The 24487-nt window shown below is 43.6% G+C and overlaps 1 protein-coding gene across 3 annotated transcripts; it reads left to right on the forward strand.

The window, feature by feature from the left end:
* Nucleotides 1-224: 224 nt before the first annotated feature.
* Nucleotides 225-23630, forward strand: mbtps1 (membrane-bound transcription factor peptidase, site 1). 3 transcript variants are annotated; one of them, XM_071524148.1, is made up of 23 exons: nucleotides 225-357; nucleotides 5734-6339; nucleotides 8080-8343; nucleotides 10382-10597; nucleotides 10865-10975; nucleotides 11333-11442; nucleotides 11686-11802; nucleotides 12124-12191; nucleotides 12584-12686; nucleotides 13914-14065; nucleotides 15297-15458; nucleotides 15649-15793; nucleotides 17171-17359; nucleotides 17566-17738; nucleotides 17856-17971; nucleotides 18434-18590; nucleotides 20014-20138; nucleotides 20322-20399; nucleotides 20524-20664; nucleotides 20772-20903; nucleotides 21071-21197; nucleotides 21715-21845; nucleotides 22506-23630. In XM_071524148.1, the coding sequence occupies exons 2-23, from the start codon at nucleotides 6114-6116 to the stop codon at nucleotides 22724-22726; spliced, it is 3264 nt and encodes a 1087-aa protein (XP_071380249.1). In that variant the 5' UTR covers nucleotides 225-357; nucleotides 5734-6113; the 3' UTR covers nucleotides 22727-23630. The 3 variants fall into 3 exon arrangements, with proteins under 3 accessions (XP_071380249.1, XP_071380258.1, XP_071380265.1); XM_071524157.1 differs by having other exon boundaries at nucleotides 235-307; XM_071524164.1 differs by lacking the exon at nucleotides 225-357 and adding an exon at nucleotides 5011-5072.
* The last annotated feature ends 857 nt before the right edge of the window (nucleotides 23631-24487 follow it).

Here is a 24487-nt window from a genome sequence, read left to right on the forward strand (position 1 = left end):
CTTCACATTATGCCTTTGAAAAGTGAGAACAAAGTAATTTCGACAATAAGGTAAGTATGAGAGTAATATCAATTTCCATGAAAACAATACGGGCAAAAAAAACAGTTGTCTCTCTACAGCGTTTCTTATCTAAATTGGAGAAGGGTGTAATCGTGCATACCGGTTTAGGAGGATAGTTCACGCAAACCTGGCAACCCGTAACAACCAGACGTCAGTGGTCTGCGGCTGTAGTGAGTTTGCTCTTACTAGCTTTTGTTCGATGGACCGTAAACTACGGAGTGGTCATCAATCCAGCAGTACACGGACGGTAAATGATTAAAACGGACAGAAATTAAGCTAGGGAAGCTAGTCAGCTCGGTGAGTATGAGCAGCACGTTAACCAACACCAGCCACTGCACAGGACAAAATGCTGGCTAGCTAGCTAACGCCGTACATGTGATAGGCTGCTGGGTCTAAAAATCTGTTAGCACGTCCCCTTGTTTACAAAAAAGCATTTCAGTTGATGCAGGGTAGCTAACTCAACGTTAATTCGTGCTTTAACGATGTACAAATACGCACGACCGAAACAATAACCGTCCATTTAAACAATATTTTTGCATTAGCCTCCAGCATGTGTCTGTTGATGCTTTCTATGCTACTGCTGATAAAGCCTTTTAGTCTTTATTTCTTTATGTGTGGATAGCATGGCGCTGTTAATTATTGTGTTGGCGTTCTCAGTGACTTCGTTCGCTAACTAACATGTTTGTTTATAAGATTTACGTTTTTGTTGTTTTTTGACCAAGGTTATGTTGCATTGGAAATCAATAAGCTGTTGTTTTCTCTCATGGCCTTGTCGACGGGGGAAGCATGTCTAACATTTTTATAAAGCTGGTTAAAGCTACAGATCCGCTACTATGTAGACATAACACCCCAACGTGTGTGTGTGTGTGTGTATATCACGTCTTTCGTTTGCTCAGGTGGTTTGTAAATTTATTGTTATATTCAAATATGAACACCAGATAGAACAAAAACCAGTTCCAGTTTAGTTACTGATATGGGAAGGTGTGACCTTAGCTACCACCAGTGTAGAGCTATAGTGTACTCTACATCTCTTTGCCCCTTTTATTTGATAGGCACTGGAGACACATGCACACACAACGTGTTTATATGAATGTAACAACAGTAGTCAACCACTCTTAGACTAGTATTTATCTTCTATTTTTGTCTCAGAGAGTGGAAAACAGTTGTATTGGAGGGATGGTTACTCACCAGCAGTACTGTTGCTATTTACACTCAAACTCAGAAAGTAAAACCCTGTATAATTCCCTAAGGGACCCCTCAGCTACACCCACAGGAGCGGTACCAGTCCGCTGCCCATAGATTGAGAAACACTGTTGTGGATCTGTCTCTTTGGGCTGTCCTCTGACTGGGGCGGGGGTCCTGTGCAGCTACTAATCTCCTGCAGCCCCTGAGGTTTGATGCCATTTTTGTGGCTTAGTGTCATGTTGACACAAGTGGTCCCAGCCTGTCCTTTACAGCCCTGCCATAACCAGTAGGACTATTTTTACAGCCCCGGGTCTAAACCAGTAGTCGTTAGCTGTATTGTTGTCTTACAGGCAGGGATCCTGCCCCGAGCCGGAACCGGTGATTTGAGCCCCCCCACTCCCACCCCCGCTGTCAGTCAGCCAGCCAGCCAGCCAGACATGGGCTTTTAATTACAGCGTCTACAGCCCTATCACTTCAGTTGTCCCATATCTACAGTTTTTATCTACTGTATCATTAAGGCTGAACTCGGGTGGGCATGTGACACACACACACACTCATGATAAGAGTAGGGATGGGGATTTTGACTTATTTCACTGATGATTAATGTAAATGCTATGTAAGCCACTCCCTGCCGAGTGTGAAAGAAGATAAAACGGCTGTAATTGATAGGTCTTTTTTCTGTGTGCCATATGCTTACAATCCCTGTGCAACTCAGGAAACTGAGTTTGACTTGAGCTTTCCTCAGTCATTTTAGTAAATATATAATTTCCTATGTGGTTAGCAAACGCTTACCACAATATTGTCGCCATGATACCATGGTCTTCAACAGCTAAAATCTTTTCAGTCAGCTAGGATGAGACAGTTCACTCTTCTGTACCTGGGACCAGTATCTAATTAATTAAAGATCTTAATGATCGTAAGACAACACATGCATCTTTTAATAAATCATGTATAAGCAGAGCAGCTATGTTTGTATGTAATATGCTATATATGCTATGTTTGCTAATGTTGCTGTATTCTCCATAGAACATGAAGACAGCTGATCAACTAGGGAGCCAGAGAGCTGAGATCACATTCAAGTAGTTAGATAGTTAATTAGAATCGGTCTCTATGTCATTGCCACAAATACACCATGGGACTGAACAGAATCTGTACTTGTTGTTTATATTGATGCATCTTGTAAATCGAGTTGTTTGTTCTGGCATATCTGTATCTTGGTTGAAATTAATTGAACCTGCTGTCAAGTAGCACACTGCCCAATTATAATTGATGAGGCATTTATTTGTTCTCACCCCTTCGCTGGGAGGGTTTGACTGTGAGGATAACATTACCATAGAGGTATGCCTGCCTGAATATAATAGACTAGGAGTAGACACACACACACACACACACACACACACACACACACACCGCTCCCTGCATAGCTGCACACTCAGTTTTGGAACATGTTGCACATGTGCTCTGTTCAGCCATAAAGCTTGGCAGTCAGTGATAAGCTGGCTCACAGCACACTAACAGTCCTTCAGTGGGCTATGAGAAGGCTCATCGATGAAGTCAACCCCCCAAACTCGCTCGAAACACATGGGTGGAAGGATGCCAAAATGGCAACCAATAAGTAAATTTCATAAATGAATAAAACTGCACATTCCATGGGATTATACATGAAGTGAAAGTGCACTACAGAGTGTTGAAAAAACAGCTTAACATCAAACAGCCCATCATCCACGGCCATCTGGTGTGAGGCAGGAGGCAGTAACAGGCTCTGCAGGAAGGGAGGCTGCTGGAGCAGCCTTATGTAACCTGGGCTGGACACTCGGTCAGCAGGGAGCTGGGGCTCACAAGCTTTTGTGTTTGGTTTATGAAAGTTAGTGTGTGTGGCAAGTGTCTGTGTTTAACTGTGTGTGTGTTGGTGTGTATTTTATTACCAGTTTGTCTAAGCCTTGGGCTAGGGGGAAATGACCCCACATCTGCCCAGGCTTTTCCTTTTTGATGAAGCCAAGGAGGGGTAGGCGTGTGCGGGTGTGTGTTAGGGTGGGGTGTCATATATGACACCCTGGGGCCTTTCTCACAAAGTGAGCTTAGTGGGTTAGCGAGCTAACTTGGGCTTAACCCTGGCTTTTCAGTCTCACGAAGGTGGCTCACTTCTACTCGGTGTAGATCACCATGGTAACCTATATTGCACAGCTAACCTGCTCCAGAGCAGCTTCAGTTCAGGCTACCAGATCAGAATGTATTAAGACCTGCCTCCTCACCAATTAGCTCTCTGGAAACACAGTCACCATTCCTACAGCATTCGATATGGACAGAGACATTTCATTCAAATGAGTGACAAGTAATTAAAACAACTCAACAGGGGAAAACTATTGAATTAACAGATTGTAAGAAGGGCTCTTCGCAGGGCGACTGTGTTTAGAGACAAGCAGAACCACATTGCTTTCTGTGATGACTTATTATATCAGAGATATCATATTTATTTGGTTGCATCAGATATAATAAATATTTGCAGCATTTCCAGGTCATCAATCCACTCTGGCTATAAAAGAGGCTTCTAACAAGAACCAGTAGCTTACATTAGTTGACCATAGTTATCAATGGTGAATGAAATTTCGACCTACTGTTGCATATCAAGTGCGCTGAAACCCTCTCTTCATAGCATTCCCGACAGTGATTAATGCAGTGGACTGCACTCATATTCCATCACCGCAGCCCTGAGCAACATGAGGCTGACTTTGTGAATATGAAATCCTTTCACAGCCTCAATGTGATGACACAATATTGAATCAATGAGAAGAATGAACGCTGTCTTAATGACCAGAAGTGATGAGAATTTAGACATTTGCACTGTCTGCAATTTTCCTCCAGCAATCCTAGCCAATCCTCTAGCCTTGGCAGCAGCCACACTGTTATTTTCACTGTTCTAATGTTTTTGTATTGCTCATATTTATTCATTACAGTTTGTTCTTCTTGAGAGAAGGAAACAAATGTTAATGATCCATTTCTTTCCCATATCCACTTTTACAGTCTACTACGTGTTGAAATTGTCGGCAGCATATGTTTACATAATCCCACAATTATTTATAGTGTATTGTTTTTATTGTTTAATTATTTTATTACTTTATACCAGTTTTATTGCTTCTTTTTATATTGTAGTTGTGTGCTTATGAGATGATATTTCCTTTTCCTGCTGAATCATATCACTTTTGCTGTTGCAACAACCAAATTTCCCCATGGGGATCAATAGTTTCATCTTAAATCTGCTGCTCTGGGTCTGTCGATGTTGCATGTGATTGGCTATTTGTTACAAACCCCGCCTCTTTCATGTGAACGCGCTCATATCTATGTGAGAGCAGTTATCCTGGAACACCAATGTTAGGTTTTGTGTATTCAGCTTGCGCCTGACTATGTTGAACTTGTTTCGTGAGACAGACTCCCTGTTTGTGTTGCGTCTGCACATGTGTTGTATGTATGTCTTTGTGCCATGTGTGTCTACCCGATATAGAGAATGTCATTCTTTTTGCTGTGTAGGATGAGTTTTATTGCACCATAAAGATTTGTTGAGCAGGCGTTTATTAGACTGGCGTGTGTTCGCCAAACTTTAGCGGTCTCCCACGCTACTATAAGAGACAGGCTATTATTTGAGAAATGGTGTTTATTGGAACTTTTACAGTTGCTCATATAAGCCAGTGTATTAGCTATGTGTTGGATTGCTTCATTGGGTTCATGGTTAGTTATTCTTGGTTGTCTCCTAGATACAAGTCACCAAGCCCTGTGATTCTTCCGGGCAAGATAAAGTTTTACCTAGCTCCGTGCGCTCCACCTGGTAACAGGTTTGTACCCCCAGGGCAGCATTTGGTCTTTATGTCTGGATAAATGAGGAAGGAGTGGTTAATATCACATTCCTACACCACTCTCTGCCCAACACCAAGAATACAGGAGCCGCTCTCTGAACACTGCATGAGGAGATAGAAGTGGAAACAAAGGATAGGCTGTTTTGTTTCCTAAAACTCAAAGTCTTGGAGGGCTAAAAAACAAATACATTTGTTGTTACTTGGTTTGTTTGTCTATATGTCAACAGAAGGTGTAAAAAATGGAAGAATTCATTTGGTGGACTGGACAAATAGGCCTTGGGCCAATCAACAATTGGTTAGATTTTTGTGGTGATCCAGGGATTTTCGCCATTTAGACAATTATCGTTTTGTAGCCTTAACTATGAGACTAACAGACAGAGACTTGATTCCAAATCCTAAGGGCATGTTTGCAGGGTCAAGAAATCAATTTGCACTTAGAATTTAAGCAATAGGAATGATGTCTTTGGGTATAACAGCAGGTTAGAGAATTGTTCAGCCTTAGCGGAGCTTTGCACTTTCCGAGTGCCTTCTAGCTCCAGTATGTTTCTGTGTGTTTCTGTGATTATGAACTTCCATGGAAATGTGAATCGGCCTTTGTCCTCCCTTCCCATGTTACAAGGGTTTTCTCTTTTCCTTTCAGGGGTAAAAACAACAAGGCCTGCAGTGGAACCCTAGATTGACGCCATCATCTTCCTCCACCACTGCCCCCCCCCCACCCCTCTCTTCCATCCTCTGCCCCTCCTGGTTGCCCCTCTCTGGTTCTCAACATGGCGGCTATGCTTGTACTCTGGCAGCACCACTGACCTCCACCCTGGACCACCACCATGGAGAGAAAACGCAGAAAGAAATGAATCAAGCTGCTCAGGCCATATGCAATGTGGACTCATTTTCCGAGCTCTGGACCTGAACTGCTCTGTCCCAACCCCTGACCCCCTTCTCCAGCCTTTAGCTACTCATTTCGTCATCTAAAACAGCGCCCTCCAGTGTTTCGGAGGTCCCGGCGTAACTGCAGAACTCAGAATGCCTCTGTTTCATTTGTGGACGGCGTCCGTTCTGCTGGGGCTGCTGGTCGGCTTCCTGCCGGCGGTGGGGATGGAGCCAGCGGGAGGAGCCAAACCGGCATCAGACCACACCCCCATCCCAGAGCCCCTTCCCTCCTCCTCCTCCTCCTCCTCCTCCTCGTCTGGGTCCAACTGCTCCCAGCTCACCCTCAAGCTGGAGTTCTCCTCCAAGGTGGTGGAACATGGTGAGCATTTGTTTTGCACCGGTGCATTTGTTTTTAATCATGTATCCTGCTGATACCCTGCATTTCCAGTTATGCAGTTTGTTTTACCAGAGTTCCTGCCGGTCATGGAATTTAGAGAGGTGTATTCCAGACAGGGAAAGTCAGGGATTTTGTTAAATTCTGCAGGGAAGTCAGGGAATATCAAGGAATTTTACAGGAATATACCAGATTGTATTTTCCAACTTGTTGCACATATTCATCACATGAGATGGTAGTTTCAGCTGTTGGAAGTGGAAACACGACTATTGACACCTTCAGAACCTGAAAAACAACATTAACAAACCAGGAAGGAACACAAGTTTAAGTCCATGGTAGCATCCCAACTTAGCTATAGAAAGTCAAGTGTCCGAGTGCAGCAATTGTTCCATGAGAAAGTGACAATAAAAAAAACCATAAGATGTCACAAACACCGTCATCTAAAAGATGGGGAAATTAGTTTTTGTATGAAGGGTCCCTGACTTGAATTCATCAAATGACAAGGGAAGGGCAGAGAAAGTGAGGAAGCATTGGCGTCACTCCCTCAGCAGATTCTGTTGTAGTGTCCTTGAGCAAGGCACTTTACCCACAGCTGCTCCAGTGGAGTTGAGAGGCTCACAGTAGATGATTGCACTGGAGAAGATGGAGGTTAAGAAAAAAATTTAGACCTTTTGCAGATGCAAGGTAGTAGTACAGAGGCTGGTGACACTCTATCCTGAGATACAGAAGACGGGGAGAATAATATGGGAAGAAATTAAAAGTGACAACTCATGCTCAGGCTGTATGTGATTGGCAAGCCAGATCATATTAACAGGTTACTCAGGTTTACTGGACATGCTTCATGACAGAGCAAAATGAATTTCATTAATCCGCTGCCCTCATCGAAAATATATCATTGAGGTTAATGCATCTCTCTTCCATTTAGTTTTCTCACAGATTTATTTATTTTTTGGGTACACACTACTCACATTCATTTATTTCTTTTTCATGAGCAAGTCATGAGCAATTTGAACCGATGATGTTGCAAATACACGGTCTGCATCTTCATCCACTGAGTCACCAAGATGCACTCCCATCCATCTTCAGAGGATATCTGTCTTTTCAGGCTTGTTTGTTTCATCCTTGTTCTTCATCCCTGTTTTCCCCTCATCCTTTGCGTAGCCGCAGCTCAAGGGCAGAATCCAGTCCAGTACAATGGGTGTTTTAGCTGTGCCAGTGAAACTCAACCTTTCACTCAGACACACCTTGGTGTCAGTAACATCAAATCATAATAGCAACATTGTCGTTATTGTGCTGAGCGGAGGATCCAGCTTGAAGAGGATCCCGTCCAAGTAGTATACTCGCTGTACTGCTCTGTCCACATCTCCTGACAGGGACAAATATGATACAGGTGTTCAAAGTGCTGTGTATTGTATTTAGAGATGTATCGTCACACATAAGGTATGCCACAGTATTATGATTGCGTACAATCTTATGGGTGGAGTTAGAGGGAATTGAGCCGTCAACCGTATTCTATTGTCAATGTACTGCTATTCCCAGCCTATGTCTCTGCTGCTCATATTTTATTTTTTTGTATTGCCACGCCTCAAACATTTTGTCTGTGGTTTTTCCAATGGTTTTGCATAGTGCTACTCCATAGTCTTGGTTTTTTTATGGTCTTGTGAAGTCTGGACTGTTCTCTAAAACGGTCTCCTCTCTTCTCCTCCCTCTCTCTCTCTCTTCCAGAGTACATCGTGGCGTTCACGGGGTATTTCTCGGCCAAAGCCCGCAGCCTGTACATCAGCAGCGCCCTGCGGAACGCCGGCGGCGGGGCCCTGGAGTGGCACATCGTTCCCAGGGAAAACCCGGCCTCCGACTTCCCCAGCGACTTCGAGCTGGTCCACATCCGCCAGGCGTCGCCCAGCAGCCTGCTGACCTTAGAGGACCACCCTTACATCAAGAGGGTGACGCCGCAGCGCAAAGTGTTCCGCACCCTCAAATACGTCCCCTGTAAGTCCACCGAATTGGTGTCACGGTGCAGAGGATGATCACAGCGCTAAAGAAATATGAAACTCTGTAAAGATACAGAAAGCTGTTTGTCTGCCGCAGATTACAGAATGTCTCCTTTTGTTTGTAGAGTCGGAGGATGCATTTCTGTCTCTGTTGTGTTTGTGGTTTAGAGGGGATTGTATATCTTGATGCAAGATCGGTGCCGGCTTGTGGGTGTTGATGTTAGAAGGGGTGTGTGTGTGTGTGTAGTGGGGGGATGGGGGTAGGACACAGAGGGTCTGTGTTTGCTTACTTTGGGAGAGAGTAGGTGAGTAAGTGGGTGGGGGTTGCCTGGGAGGGGGTGGGAGGGGGGGAGGTCACCCCACCAAACCTGGCAATGGATGAAAGACTTCAGTGTGACCCCAGCCCTCTCATACACACACACACACACACACACACACACACACACACACACACACACACACACACACACACACACACACACCTAGTTTTGTACAGTAAAAGTATGGAGTAGACATGTAGCACAAACAGCTTTTATTTCCCAGGTTTCTTGAAAAGGAGTGTGGGAAAACGTTCCAAGCCAGTGTCCGTTACGGTTTGAGATGCATTGTGGGGGCTTTTGAGTGTTATTGTAAATGTTTGGCAGTATTTTGGTTAAAAAAAAAGTGTATATCTGGATGAAAGTGAGTCCATATACACTGTATCAGTGTGATATGAGTCTAGATACATGAGAAAGGCCTGAAGCTGCTGATGGCTTGAACCGCGAAGGAAGTCATGAAGCAGCATGCTAATAATATGCATTCCATTAGAGGAAAAGAGAAGAAGAAGAAGAAGTAGTTCAGATCCACTTGCAAGGCATGAAGTAGCCTGCTGGACTCTGCTGCTGTTTGCTAATGACCTGATGAAGGTTATGTTCTGTCCAAGTGGTTCAAATTGAGACTAAATTGGCTCAAATGAGGCTGGCGTAATCCACCACACACCACAACTAGAAGATGGAACGGAAGAAGAAAGAGAGAAAGTAACAGAGAGAGAGAATCACTTGAAAAGAGAGGTCAAAGAACGTGGAGTATAATTAGGTTAGTGGAAAGGTTGTTTGGTCTGCAGGAGGGGCTGAAGTGGCAGACAGCAGTAATAGGGCAGATTGATAAAAGGGGACTCTCCCTCCGAATGGCCCTTTAGGAGGCTGAATGCTGAATGGTGCTTCAGTGAAGAGTTTTCCAACTGATTGGACTAGAGCTGATAGTGCACACACACACACACGAGCCAGGGCTTCTGCAGGTCCTTGAATTATCTAAATTCAAGGCATAGGAAGGTTTTAGGTTAAATGTTGCCTTTTGAGTTTGCCATTGCGGGACACAGCTATAAAGACTCCAGGAGCCTGCATGCAGCATCACTTTGAGTTTAGCTCATTCGATGAAGCATAGGTTTGCTATGCCAGAGATCCTGGGCTGTTTTTCCTGTTTTTCCTGTTCCTGTTTTTAATGCATGCTGGCTTCCCCAATCGCCCAGCTGGTTGCAGCTTATCACAAATTGCGTGCTTGTACTCTTTGGGTTTGTTTTGGTGATGGGATGCTTACATTTCTAAAAGTCGTGAATTTAATGAAGAAAAACAGCAGAAAGACACACTGCTTGGATCTGGAGTAGGGCTGCAACTAACGATTATTTTCATTGTCGATTAATCTGTTGATTATTTTCGTTTATCGATTTGTTTTTTGATCTTTAAAATGTCAGAAAATGATGTCCTCAAATGTCTTGTTTTGTCCACAACCAAAAGATATTCAATTTACTGTCATAGAGGAGTAAAGAAACCAGAAAATATTCATATTTAAGAAGCTAGAATCAGAGAATTTTGACTTATTTTTCGTAAAAAGCCTTTTTTCTCATGGTTACATATTTCAAAACAAAATAAATGCAGTTTTTGTTTATTGATCGTCTTAAATTGAACTTTGAGAAACCTGTAGTCATCCTTAGTACTGTAAGTAAAAGATGTCCTACCTCAAATACTAACATTACCGTTCTCTTGGTTCTGTCTCCATAGCACCTGAACCTGCTGCGCCCTGCAACGCCACCCGCTGGACGCAAAAATGGCAGTCGTGGCAGTCGTCCCGCCCTCTTCGTCGAACCAGCCTGTCCCTGGGCTCGGGCTTCTGGCACGCCACCGGTCGCCACTCCAGCAGGCGTCTGCTCCGGGCCATCCCCCGCCACGTGGCCCAGATCCTGCAGGCCGACGTGCTCTGGCAAATGGGACACACTGGTAAGACCTTGACCTTTGACCCATCCTCCAGCGGCCCATGCCAGGATAGGACGTGAGGGGGGCACTCGGAACAAAACATCCCCCTTAGAATTTCATATCGTGCCACTGAAATTACATTACATTAGTACATGATTGGCTGCTGACTGGTGATGTCATACTCATATTAAGCTGTAAACAACAACAAAGAACCAGTGTGTTTCTGGTCGTAGAAAATGAACAGACTTCCTAGTGAATTTGATTTAACCTCTCCACATTTTGTGTGTGCAGGGTCTGGCGTGAAGGTAGCAGTGTTTGATACAGGCCTCAGCGAGAAGCATCCTCACTTTAAGAACGTGAAGGAAAGGACCAACTGGACCAATGAGAAGACACTGGATGATGGTGAGAACAAGGAGGAGGAGGAATATGCTAATTATGATGATGATGGCGATGATAACGCTGACGATGGTGGATGTTAATGACTAGTAATGTTAATGATTATGATAATGACTTCAGTGCTAATTATGTTGTTGATGTTAACGATGATTATTACTGCCACCACTACTTTATTGGGATATAATGTGTACATTGTGCGTCAATGGGTGGTAGCCCAGAGGTTAGAGAAGCGGGCCAGACGGTCGCTCATTCAGATTCCCGGAGGGGCTGGAAAATATGGGTGGGGAAAGTGAATGAGTAATGGGGTGTGCTCAGTTGACTTTCTATGGATATGTTGGAAAATTCTCGTCCCGTTTTTTCTAGGCCTGGGTCACGGTACCTTTGTAGCAGGAGTGATAGCCAGTATGAGGGAGTGCCAGGGCTTTGCCCCCGACTCTGAGCTGCACATCTTCAGAGTGTTCACCAACAACCAGGTATACACACGCCTTCTCTCAACCACTGTACTTTTGTCCGGTAGATGATTTTTATGGAAAAAATCTACCAAAAAGTTGAAAAGATTCATGCAAGGGTGCATAAAGGGTAAATAAAGGGTACATGATTCACTTTGAGATGGTGTCAGTAACATATCAAGAACTGTCTCCAAGTATGTCTATACAGTATATGTTGTAGATATTCAAGTATGTGACATACTGTATGTCTCTGCTCTTACCTCCCAGGTGTCGTACACCTCCTGGTTCCTGGATGCTTTCAACTACGCCATCCTGAAGAAGATCGATGTTCTCAACCTCAGCATCGGCGGGCCTGACTTCATGGACCACCCCTTCGTCGACAAGGTGATACACACTTCCTGGCTATAATCCAGACAGAGGAATAGTTAGTATCATCATAAAGAGATTAAGATTAACCAGGTCGATTAGGGTTGAGAGCCGGGTCAGACTCCGCTCTACTCGGTGTTCAGAGCTCATGAACGTTCAGGAGCGCCAACCTCCATATTTTATTTATTTCCTCTTTCTGGCCTGACTACCGTCTCAAAAAAGAAAACTACTAAAAGGAGTTGGCCTCCTACACCTTTTCCCACCGGTATCATTAAAGTTTAATTTTATCTTTAATTTTTTCCACCCACATTCTCTTCATCATGTGTCTTTGACTGACAGGTGTGGGAGCTCACTGCCAACCGAGTGATCATGGTCTCCGCTATCGGCAACGATGGGCCTCTGTACGGGTACGTTTGCCGCTCCGACTTCAAATCAGTGGCACTCATTTTCTTGAATATTCTTCTGGTACATTAATAAGAACTTTTGAAAGAGCAGTTCCACCTCCGCTTTCTACCAAAAAAATGTAGTGAACAGGGCCTGGTTTAGAAATCCCAAAAGAGCATAAAATTACCATAAAATTAAACTATTACCATACAATTAAATGGTCTTTTTGGATCTTTTTGGGCTGAAATGGAACTGTGGTAGCTAACTTGCGGTGTGTTTGACGGTTGTATGAACTTCAACAGAGTATCGACTGACATGGAGTGACTAGATAATCACAGAATTTCCATTTTGGGGTAAACTGCTCCTTTGAGTCTTGTAAAGTAACTTTCTCTGTCTCTCTCTCTCTCTCTCTCAGCACCCTGAACAACCCAGCAGACCAGATGGATGTGATCGGGGTAGGAGGGATCGACTTTGAGGACAATATCGCTAGGTTTTCTTCTAGAGGCATGACCACCTGGGTACGCTACACCAGGAACACACACACTGACACACACACACACCGTCTCACTCACACACACATGCACACACACCATCTCATTTATCAGTTTTAGACCAAAGCAGACATCTACCTCGGGATCTGCCCTCTGCTTTTTGAGCTACTCAACCATAGTGTCGGCTCCTGCCCCCTCATTCACATCCCATCAGCCATATACACACGCTCTCACCGCCACTCCCACACACACTCTTTTATCAGTGGTAGACTAAAACAGATATCTGCCTTGGGATCTGATTTAGCCTCTACTCTCTGATCCAGTCAGTCGCTCTGCCCCCTCATCCACTGTCAGCCAGCCATCCATGAAAATGCCAAAAGACACAGACGGCACACACTCTCCTACAAAGCCTCCCCAACCTGACCGCATTTATGCATCAAAAACACTAAAGAATGTAGCCTATTTAAAGCTCATTTCCTCAAGCCCTTCCTGCTTCTCACCTTCTCCTTTTCTCCCTCTCTTTCTCTTTTTCTATCTTTTCTAATTTCCACTCAGTCCCTTTCTTTATATTTCGGCCTTTCTGTCTCTTTCTGTTAGAGTTGGGCGATAGTGTATATCCTGATGTATTAAGCCATGCTGCATCCATTTTTTCAACAGTAGTGGAGCTCTCTGGACTAGTCTGGACTAGACTTTAAAATTGCCCATGACCAGAGTGCAACTGTGCACCATGTAGGGGTGATGACTTGAATTGAAATGTAGATTTTAGATGCGTAAGGAAGGGTCATTTTTACATTTACATAGTCCTTGCAGTCAAGAAAAAAAACTGATGAACAAGTATGATGTGGCTTCCCACTAGGAAGCAGTAGGTCCAGACACTCAAGTGGGTCAAAACCAGCACATCCTGAGGAAAGCTCTGTGAAATGTTGATGTTCAGGCTACTTTCTGTGCTGGCACTGACAAAAAATGAAATCTTTGAGCATGTTTTTTGTCCCTGTGTTTGCTTCCCCATTTGAATCTCTTGCACTAGGCTACATTGTAAGTTATTAAAGATCAAAGTAATTAAAATCGTCAAAAAATCAGCATGGGAATTTCCATGATCCCCAGTGTACCTGTCCCATGACCCAACCTTTCAACTCTTTTTCAACTACTCTCTCAGTCTCCGTATAGATTTTCTTCTCTCGTATCTCTCTTATCGCTCTTTCTCAACCAATATCTTAATCTCATCTTCTTTTTCTCCCTCTTGTCTCTCTGCAGGAGCTGCCGGGGGGCTACGGCAGGGTGAAGCCTGACATTGTGACCTACGGTTCGGGGGTCCGGGGGTCGGGGATGAAGGAGGGATGCCGCTCCCTGTCTGGCACCAGTGTGGCTTCTCCTGTGGTGGCCGGCGCCGTCACACTCCTGGCCAGGTCAGTGCCATAAATCCGGGAATATGTTCATAAAGTGTTCATGCCATGAGATTAATGTTGTAATCCCTTTTTATGCTTTCCAGAAGGGCAAGAATTTGCATGTGCCAATGTCTCTAAGAGACTGTAGGATTTTCATTAGGTCCTTGTTGAACTGCACATGTCTAAAATATCTGTGGTAGTAATCTTTATAGGCCAGCTGATGGCCCATAAATTTCTGCTCCTGCTGTAGCTGTTTTTCAGTGAAGGTGTATTGGAATAGTGCTTCTTCCATTTTGTATTTCACTAAAATTCAGATTGGTTGTGGAAGTGTTTCGCTAGCTAGTACTTCTTCTTGTAAGTGGGCTTAATCCTTTGTTGAGGATGCAACGTTAGCATAGCAGGCCTTGCTAAGTGTATTTTGCAGCAGTGTTGTCAAGTTGTAGCAGTGAGCTATTATTGGTGATTTGATTTTCTTACATTTGTTGCCAAGACACTCACAGCTGGCAAGGCTTAGTAGGCCATCCTGCTGTCCTCAGTGATCTGGGGACTTTAAACATGTTTGAAACAGGAGCCAAAATTGCTAAATTTTTAGTCATGTCCTGGTTACCCCGGGTCATGAGAACACGCAAGAAGTCTTGTAGTGTGGAGAGCAACTGGAAGTGGATGTGCTGAGTGGTTTTAGATGATGCTGATGTTGGTAAGTGTGTAGCTCTCTGAGGCTCTCCAGTGTTGGCTAAAGTGATCACACTATTGGCCAAGTGAGGGCCTCACCCCTATGGCATCAGAGGATACAAACTTTATTATCATGGCTGAAATAAAAAAAATTTGAATGCGTTACAATGTAAATATTCCTTGTGCCGTAATCCCACATGAGCAGCCAGTTGGAAATCTTACTCAGATGTCAAAGGGAAGAGGTGGGAGGAGGTGTGTCACCGGACTATTAATGATGAGTAGCATTCTCAGTCTGTTAATATCCCTCTCTCTTGGGTGAAAGCTCTCTTGCAGTGTCGCTGTCATTAAGCTGATGTGTGACTTAATAGATTGCTCATGATGCCGGGCTAAACATCACACCACCCTTGCTGACTGAAGAGCCACCACTCCCTTCACCCTGGGGACACACACTCAACACACACACACCAACCCAGCGCTCTTCTCTCTTCTAGTATTCTTCTGAATTGAAAGCTGTGGAATCCGACACCCGCATACTCGCATACACACACGCTAACCAAACCTGTCCTCCTCTGTCCTGCAGCACCGTTCTGAACCGGGAGTTGGTGAACCCCGCGTCTATGAAGCAGGCTCTGATCGCCTCGGCTCGCAGGCTGCCCGGGGTCAACATGTTTGAACAGGGCCACGGTAAACTGGACCTGATCAGAGCCTACCAGATCCTCAACAGCTACAGACCCCAAGCCAGGTAACAGCTCAAATGTCACATTTAAATATCGGCTTTCAGCAGCTTCAATCCAAAAATATAGGTAGTGGCCTTCAAAAACCCATTTGTGAAATTTGTTTCAGAAAAGTGCTACACAAATAAACTCGCCATTATTACACACAAACATACAATCACACACACCTCATCATACCCTGCGTTTGTCTCCCCCCAGTCTTTCTCCCAGTTACATCGACCTGACTGAGTGTCCGTACATGTGGCCTTACTGCTCCCAGCCCATCTACTACGGAGGAATGCCCACCATCGTCAACGTGACCATCCTCAACGGCATGGGCGTCACTGGCAGGATTGTTGACAAGGTACACACACGCGTGCGCACACCATTTTTAGCGCAAATACACAGAAACACTAATTTCATTGAGATTACAGAAGTGTATTTGTACTCTATCATTGCGTTCCTCATCTTAAATTGGTCATTTGCAAAAAAAAACCCATCAAATCATGCTTTCAAATACACTGTACTTATATAGCTGTCCATTGTCATGATTTTACATGTCAATTATAATTACGGCACATTAGTGGCAATGACGTATATTTCTTTCTGAATACTTTCTGAAAATCTCTGAAAAAGTTGTGTGAAAATTCACAGCTAAGGTGTGAAGATTCGTAGTTGAAGTTGAATTTTCACAATAACAGAACTTGTACTTCCTTTAATTGAAGCCCTACTCAAGTGGATTTGAATAGGTTTTATTTTCCTCCGATGTCAAAGTTGAGTATCTTTTTACTTGTTTACCAAAGTTTTAAAAACCAAAAAGGCCGTTAACTGAATATAAACACTGTTTTTAGAGAAGTAGCTGAAGTGTCCTTAGCTCTAAATCAGGCTGCCGCCAGTATGGATCTGCAGTTTTATGCAAATTTCCTTATTTGGGCAATTTAACCTGCAGTATGTCAAGTAAACAATCCCTCATGGATAAGCTTACTAGCCGAAAAAAATATTTAGTAGTGATTTAATGTTGCTGAAATAATGCTGTCAATAATAATCACAAAGGAAGAGGTAGAATATGGTAAATACATCCTTACATGCACAAACCCAGTGAACTGGAGGAAGCGTTTATAGGTGGGTTCTTAAGCAATAATACACGAGAAGGAGTGGTAGCCTATACCATGAGATCTTTGCACTGCTGTGTTGCAGTCACAGATCAGCACAGCAGTGCCAATGTCTTGGTATGGCATGACTTAAAGTGTTTTAATGCTATTATACAAAAGTCTAATCAACAATTTTATCATTAATATTTGTAAAGGAAGCAGTTTTCAGTCTACTAACAAATGTAGCCCTCCAGACTCTGATGCCGCTGCAATGCGGCACACACAGTAAGAGCCACTCCAGTCCAGTTCAATTGCACTTGAACAGAGAACACAGTGTGAGAGGGATTTACAAACAGTGAAGAAGGCCAATATGCCGAAGAGATGATGAGGAAGCGTCAGTGAATTTCTAGTTACATGTTTATGTAACAAAACAGTTGTGATGAGTGTTGGTCTGAAGAGAGATTTTCACTGTTGTGGAGTGGCAACGTGCTAGCGAGGAAGTTTAGCTGGTTAAAGTGCTGTAAACTGTTTGATAGTACCAGGAGTGAGGTGTTTCATCCCTGACTGACAGACCTGGATCTGTGTCCTGGTGAACACATCCCTCTAAAGCCTCTAAGCCTTCTAAAGATTTCTCTGTCCTGCCCGTCCAGCCCATCTGGCAGCCCTACCTGCCCCAGAACGGCGACCACATCGACGTGGCCGTCTCCTATTCACCGGTGCTGTGGCCGTGGGCCGGCTACCTGGCCGTCTCCATCTCCGTGGCCAAGAAAGCGGCATCGTGGGAAGGCATCGCTCAGGGTCATGTGATGGTCACGGTGGCGTCGCCTGCGGAGAACGACGTAAGTCACTGTAACCGCAGTAGCAATTTTCTATGTCCTTTCACCAAAAAGTTGTACCAGTATATACATTTTTGTAGTTCCTAGTCAAAATATACTTTTTTGAAGAACCAGTTTAACCAACGTTTGCTTTTTTGAGAGTATCGAGCATGTGGAATTAATTTCTCCTCTCCTCTTATAACCCTTCTTGACCTTTCATCCCATCGCAGTCTGAGGTGGGCGGGGAGCTGACCTCCACAGTCAAGCTGCCCATCAAGGTGAAGATAGTGCCGACTCCTCCGCGCAGCAAGAGGGTGCTGTGGGACCAGTACCACAACCTGCGCTACCCGCCGGGCTACTTCCCCCGGGACAACCTCCGCATGAAGAACGACCCGCTGGACTGGTGGGTGCTAGAGTTTTGATTTTCATACTAGCTGTTTTTAACAAACTTTAAATCAGTTTGTTCGTGTGACCTGAATCAACCCATTGAGATGTTTTGTGCTTACTCATATTTTTCCAGGAACGGGGACCACATCCACACTAACTTCAGGGACATGTACCAGCACCTGAGGAGTATGGGATACTTTGTTGAGGTGCTGGGAGCTCCCATAACCTGCTTCGACGCCAGTCAGTACGGTAAGAACAGAGAGACTGCACACACACTGTTACTACATTGCATGGATAAAACATTACTATCGTTTAAGTAATAATCTGCTACACTTTCATATAAATAAGTGTCTATTTTGCTACTCTATTGCTGAGTGATATAACACAATAGTGACTCAACTTATACCCAGTTCATGAAATTCACAGTACTGGACACACTGTTTAATTGACAGGTGATCTGTGGGAAGAGCAGTGCAGAAACACCACAGCAATGAGCACTGAGCAACAAAGGAGACTAAATTAAAAAACACAATTCGATTACCACTTCAAAATTGCTACTACAGCTGCAGACATATAATCTAAATGAATGCCTTTCCTCTCAGAATGCTGATTGCATATGGCTTATCACCTCTCTCTCTCTCTCACGGCCACGAATCACTTATTAACAAAAGATAACAAACAAATAGGTCGTTTCTCTTTGTCTCCCTGCAGGCACATTGCTGATGGTGGACAGCGAGGAGGAGTATTTCCCCGAGGAGATCACTAAGCTGAGGCGGGACATCGACAACGGCCTGTCGCTCATCATCTTCAGCGACTGGTACAACACCTCCGTCATGAGGAAGGTCAAGTTCTACGACGAGAACACCAGGTATTCGCCTCCCTTTGGCATCATTTATAATGTACCGCTGCTGATTAGTGGTGCCATAGCAATAAAACTGCTAATGTTTACAACGCTGCAAGGTCGAGCTCTACTGCAAAAACCTGCTGCAGTGTACTGACAGTGATCCCCCATCATCTGCTTAATAATTCATCCTTCATCATCATCAAAATAGCTCTGCATGATATTAACAAAAATGTATGCTGCGATTCTTTGGCTGAATATTGCAATTACATTATAAATAATAAATAATAAATAATAATTTTTTAGTTCTTCAAAAAGACAAATAAGATGCTAGAGCTTAGGTTTACTGATTTGAATATATTGTAAGATTTCCATGAACTTGGAACTTGATTTGTAGACCAGGGATTCTGCACAGCACCACAGGACAATTTATTTTATATCTTTTATTCTTTTCATTTTATTCAATATAAGTTATATCTTTTTATTTCAGTTTTATATATACAACGCCTCCATTATGAGATGGTTCTATGATTATACTGTTATTAAGTGTTGTCAAGTGTAAGTGTCATTACCTCCACTATGCATTCACTAGGAGTTTTATCAAGCTATAATATTAGCAAGATAACCTCACTGCCTTGTGTAGTTAACTGCCCTCTCGCTCCTCTCCATCACTCTCTCTCTGTCCAGTCCCCTCTCTGCAGTATTAAATTCTATTTATGCCTCCTTGTTCTGCAATAGATGTAATACATCATGATGTTTCACATTCAGAGCTCCTCATGCAGTGCTAACCATTACTCATGACTCCTTGCTGCTCCATTCGTATCCCATCCAAACTGTCACAGGGGCCCTTAAAAGGCTAAAATACAGTTAAATATAGCCTTTATGTCTTCAAAAATATTATGCTGAGTAATTCAAGCTTAATTGACAGGTAATGGTTCATTTAAGTTCTATTAATTCTTTCTTTACAGCCACATTTCCCGTTTGTGGAGAAATTAACCCAGACACACAGAGCTGTCAAATGTGCTTTTATTGTGAATTTGGTCTTTAATTTCCATTTCCATTCTAACCGGCATTTAAGTTGTTATCGTTTTTTGGGGGGGAATTCTAATCTGCCAACACCTTGAAATTATCTTGAATAAGATTTGTATTGGATGTTGATTTACTGTTGATTTTCTTTTGTTTTTTTTCTGTTTTTTCACATAATCTGTATGTGATGGTGGATGCGTTGCTGAAATGTTGTCCAAGTAATTTTCTCATGCAATCTTCTGGTTGTGGCGGTTCTGTCTGTTCTGTTCTGTCGACAGTAATTGAGTTGATGTAATCTATTGGCAGTAGTGGATCATTTTGTCTGTTTTTGTCCAGGTTATTTTCTCCCGTAATCTGCCGTCTGTGGCGGATGCATTTGTCGACTGAATTGTTTTGCAAATAATTTCCTTGATGTTTCCTGCAGGCAGTGGTGGATGCCGGACACAGGGGGCGCTAACGTGCCGGCTCTGAACGACCTGATCTCAGTGTGGGGAATGGCCTTCAGCGACGGGCTGTACGAGGGAGACTTCACCATGGCCGATCATGACAGTAAGACACACACACACACACACACACACAAACACGCTTCAATATCTTCTCAGATCTTCTTTTGCAATGTTTGCCTTGGTAAATCGTTGTAGAATATTGAAATACAACTATTACTCATCACCTCATCACCACAGCATCACCTCTCTGTCTCTCTCCCTCTCCCTCTCCCCTTCTCTCTCTCAGTGTACTACGCCTCAGGCTGCAGCATCGCTCGTTTCCCAGAGGATGGAATAGTGATTGCCAAGAACCTGAAAGACCAAGGTACCAGCAGCCTTCTTGAAGCGTTAAACCAAGCCGAGTGCCACACAGTCCTGACAGACAACTTTGTAACCGGTGTGTCTTTTGTTCAGATGTAACACTACGATGTGTGTGTGTGTTTGTACAGGCCTGGAGGTGTTAAAGCAGGAGACGGCAGTGGTGGAAGGGGTTCCTATCCTGGGACTGTACCAGACGCCCTCAGACGGGGGCGGTCGTATCGCTCTGTATGGAGATTCTAACTGTATAGATGACAGCCACAGGCAGAAAGGTAACCTCATATAGTGTGGTGTGTGGTGGTGCATTTTTTTGCAGTTGTTTGACCAAACAAATCATTTGGCAATATACCACTTCAATAATATTGTTTTTTTTCTCCAGATTGTTTCTGGCTGCTTGATGCTCTCCTTCAGTATACTTCCTACAGTATGACCCCTCCCAGCCTCAGCCACTCCCACAGCAGAGTAGCGCCTCCGACAGGCACCGAGCGCCCACTGCCACAGAGACTGGAAGGTAAGCAGAGAATTTACACTGTTCAACTATATAAATAAAGTTTATTAGAGACTACTTGGCTCAGCCGATGTGTGTATGAGGAAAGACAATGTAGCCAACTCCAACCCATTCTCTATCTAATTCTATCTCTTTCTCTTCTCTTCACTTCTCTTCTTCCTTCCTTCCAGGCAACCATCTTTACCGCTACTCCAAGGTTCTGGAGGCTCACCTGGGAGACCCCAAGCCCCGCCCCCTGCCGGCCTGCCCTCACCTGTCCTGGGCAAAGCCTCAGCCGCTCAATGAGACGGCACCCAGGTACGTCAGAACGAAACACTAGTCCCGTGACAGTCGATCAGTTCATCTTGTTTAAGCGGCAATCCACAAGATTTTTGGTGCATCTTTGGTGCCAAGTGCTGTGGTGTTTCTGCACTGCACCTCTCAGAGATCACCTGTCAATCAAACAGCGAGTCCAGTAATGTGTCTTTTTCCTTGGATTTATGATAACGTCATACAAAACATACAACACAAAATTGTGAAAATATCAGTCAGAGTGCTATATACAGAAAGCAGTTTGTTCCCAATAGGAAAGTGGCATATTTCTGTGACATGGCTTGCAGGACTTTCTAACACGATGATTTGGTGGATGAAATGGTTGATTAGCACACAGCTTTAGGGTTTTAGCAGCGGCACTGCTCTTTTTGTCTGTCAACACTGTTAATCATCTTGAAAGCGAATCAAGCACATGACACCAGAAATGAGGCATGAGTTTTGAACTCTCTCTCTCTCTCCCCCTCCCCCTCTCTCTCTCTCCCCCTCTCTCTCATGGTCCTAGTAACCTGTGGAAGCACCAGAAGCTGCTGTCGGTGGATCTGGACAAGGTGGCTCTGCCCAACGTGAGGCCGTATCGTCCCCAGGTCAGACCTCTGTCTCCTGGGGAGAGCGGGGCCTGGGACATCCCTGGAGGTAAGACTTATAAGAATTTGACTAATGATTTGTGTTAGCACTGCTTTTTCCATAGAGCTTTATCAGCACTAAAAAATGTGAGGGGAAAAAGGAAATCAATGAAATTCTAATGTTTTGGATTCAGCACAACAGCGGATTATATTATTTTGAAAGCCTTCTAAAACATTTTGTCCTATGATTTACCAAAAATAAATTTGCAGTTGGAAATGGTCTAATGATGATAAGCTTAGTCTATGTTACTATATTGTGCAATCCCCGTCAAATATATACACTATATTCTCTGGCTCTAAAAAAAATAGTAACTGGAATGATAAGCAGATTACTGTCACTTACTCACCAGTGTTTCCTCCTTTCATTTTACGCCATTAATTATCAAAGTAGCCACTTATTATAAATATGAGAGAATGTGAAAAAAAGGTTAAGCTTCCCATTAAAATCTGTAGAGCAAAAATAACAGAGCAAAAATTGCTCCATTATATAGAACATTATATAATGACTCATAGCTGCAAAACTTCAAACTTCACTATGTTTCTTCTATTATGGAATATTTTCGGTATATATTAATATTTCAGAACCTGACAGTTTTCTTTGTATGGATGAAGGTGTTACGGTTTACGAGGACGCTCCATGAAACCTCTGCCCCTCCCTCTCTCCCCACAGGGATAATGCCCGGTCGCTACAACCAGGAGGTGGGCCAGACCATCCCCGTGTTCGCCTTCCTGGGGGCGATGGTGGTCCTGTCCTTCTTCGTGGTGCAGCTCACCAAGGCCAAGAGCAAACCCAAGCGCAGGAAACCCCGCGTCAAGCGGCCCACCTACCTCCAGCAGCAGCAGCAGCAGCAGCAGCAGCAGCAGACAACCGGGAAGAACCCCACCGTTTGACTGGGAACTGGAACCTGGGTTCACTCCCCCCCCAAAACTGATAAGTTGTTAGAGAAGACAACTTTTTATAGAGCAGCAGCAGCAGCGGAGGTATGGGATGAAGTGGAATCTAATGAACTGTCGGAGCAAACGTCCAGCTCTCGGGACGGAGGAGGAATCGACACCTTCCCAAATCTGCCAAGACATGAACTCTCCGCGACTCTCCGAAACGGTTTCTGTGCCTCTCATCTGTCTCAAGACTGTCAGTGGGTGTGTGTGTGTGTGTTTTTGTGGACTAATGAACAGTATTAGACAGTGTTAACACACATGTTGTAAAAAAAAAAAACAAACACACAGCACCACTCAGCTGGCCCGGTCCAGACAGGCGTGTTGCCGATGTTTTTCCTTCTCTCCTCTTTAAGAGCTTCTTTCATTCCTCTGACCAAACAGAGTTTCTTTACGACTGAAACGCATCCTTTGACTTTTGTATTTATTGAATCTGTTCGTTCCCTAACACACACGGATACATGTACTCCAAGAAATACACTACACACACTCACACAAATACATTGCATACACACACTTTTACAAAAAAGCAATTTGCACACACCCAATCACAGAAAGACACCACACACACACACACACACATGCAGACATTTACAACTTGAGGTCCGTTGTTTTCATCAACTTGTCCGGACTTGGACTCTTCCATGGACTCTTCTTCGCTGTCATCATGTGTTTTGTATGTCCTGCCCATATTTGTCTAAATTTATTGTCTTTTCTTTGTTTTTATATTTTATATAATGAATGAACTCTGGCCAGGCTTTCTGTTGGTATCCTCCGTCATGATCTCGTGGTCAATAAAGTAGCATTGACAAACTTGTTCAAATATATCTCATCAATAAAAAAAAGCATCATCATGGCATTCTGCTTGAGTATTTGTTCGTCATTATTTGAATTCAAAGTTGATTCAGGTATTGAAGGTGGATAGAGGACATGTCGGCTGAAGTGAGATCAGTCTTTCATACACTGGTGCCTACCCCTGATTCTGAAGTCACCCCCCCTGTTTATAGCAAAAACTGACTGATCCCACAGCGTTGTCCTCCTAAACCTACATTATAGATAAAAACCAACATGATTTTGTAAATCGTCATACCTTAATTAGTAAACAGCCAAAAAATTGTAATGATATCTTGAAAACTGAGCGTAGGGTAGATTGAAAGGTGCAGCTGCAATGCGTTTGATAAATTGACAATGTGATATGATAAAGATAGTTTGATCAATCTTTATCAAACTAAAGACAAATGATGTCTGGAGTCTCAAGATGATGTCTGTAAAGCCATGTGTAAATTGATCAATGGAGTGCACTAATACAGTTAAAATGCTCTTTCTAAGGCTTTACATATAGGTTGGACAGTCTCATAACTTGCACCTATTTTCTTGTGTTCCCTCTATTTTTGGTTTACTTGACACCAGTAACCAGAGGCGTAAATGTATCCATAAAAACTTAATAAACCGCCACTGACAGCGGTGTCATATTCTCTTTTTCCACCGCATGGACTTGATACTTTTAACCGGAACATCCATGCTGCTTGCAGTCCTAGTTTATTTTTACTATACAGTGTAAACAGTTAATAAATTATAAAAGGGCACTTGACAAAGAATGCTTCAAGAGTCCAGAGGTGGACAAAGTACCAAAATATTCTACTCAAGATGTTCTATTACCTTGCTGAGATTAGTAAGTAAAAGTTGCTTTTTAATAAAAGAGAAAATCTACTTAGT

Source organism: Centroberyx affinis, unplaced genomic scaffold (assembly GCF_046629955.1).
Source record: "Centroberyx affinis isolate AG114_WGS23_722 - 3 ecotype Tasmania unplaced genomic scaffold, CSIRO-AGI_Caff_v1 ptg000103l_1, whole genome shotgun sequence".
Classification (NCBI taxonomy): domain Eukaryota; kingdom Metazoa; phylum Chordata; class Actinopteri; order Beryciformes; family Berycidae; genus Centroberyx; species Centroberyx affinis.

Coding starts and splice junctions, on each gene's coding strand:
- mbtps1 (XM_071524148.1), top strand. CDS start 6,114: ATGCCTCTGTTTCATTTGTGGACGGCGTCCGTTCTGCTGGGGCTGCTG. Junction 11,803..12,123: donor ACCACCCCTTCGTCGACAAG/GTGATACACACT, acceptor TTTGACTGACAG/GTGTGGGAGCTCACTGCCAA. Junction 20,139..20,321: donor CACCATGGCCGATCATGACA/GTAAGACACACA, acceptor TCTCTCTCTCAG/TGTACTACGCCTCAGGCTGC.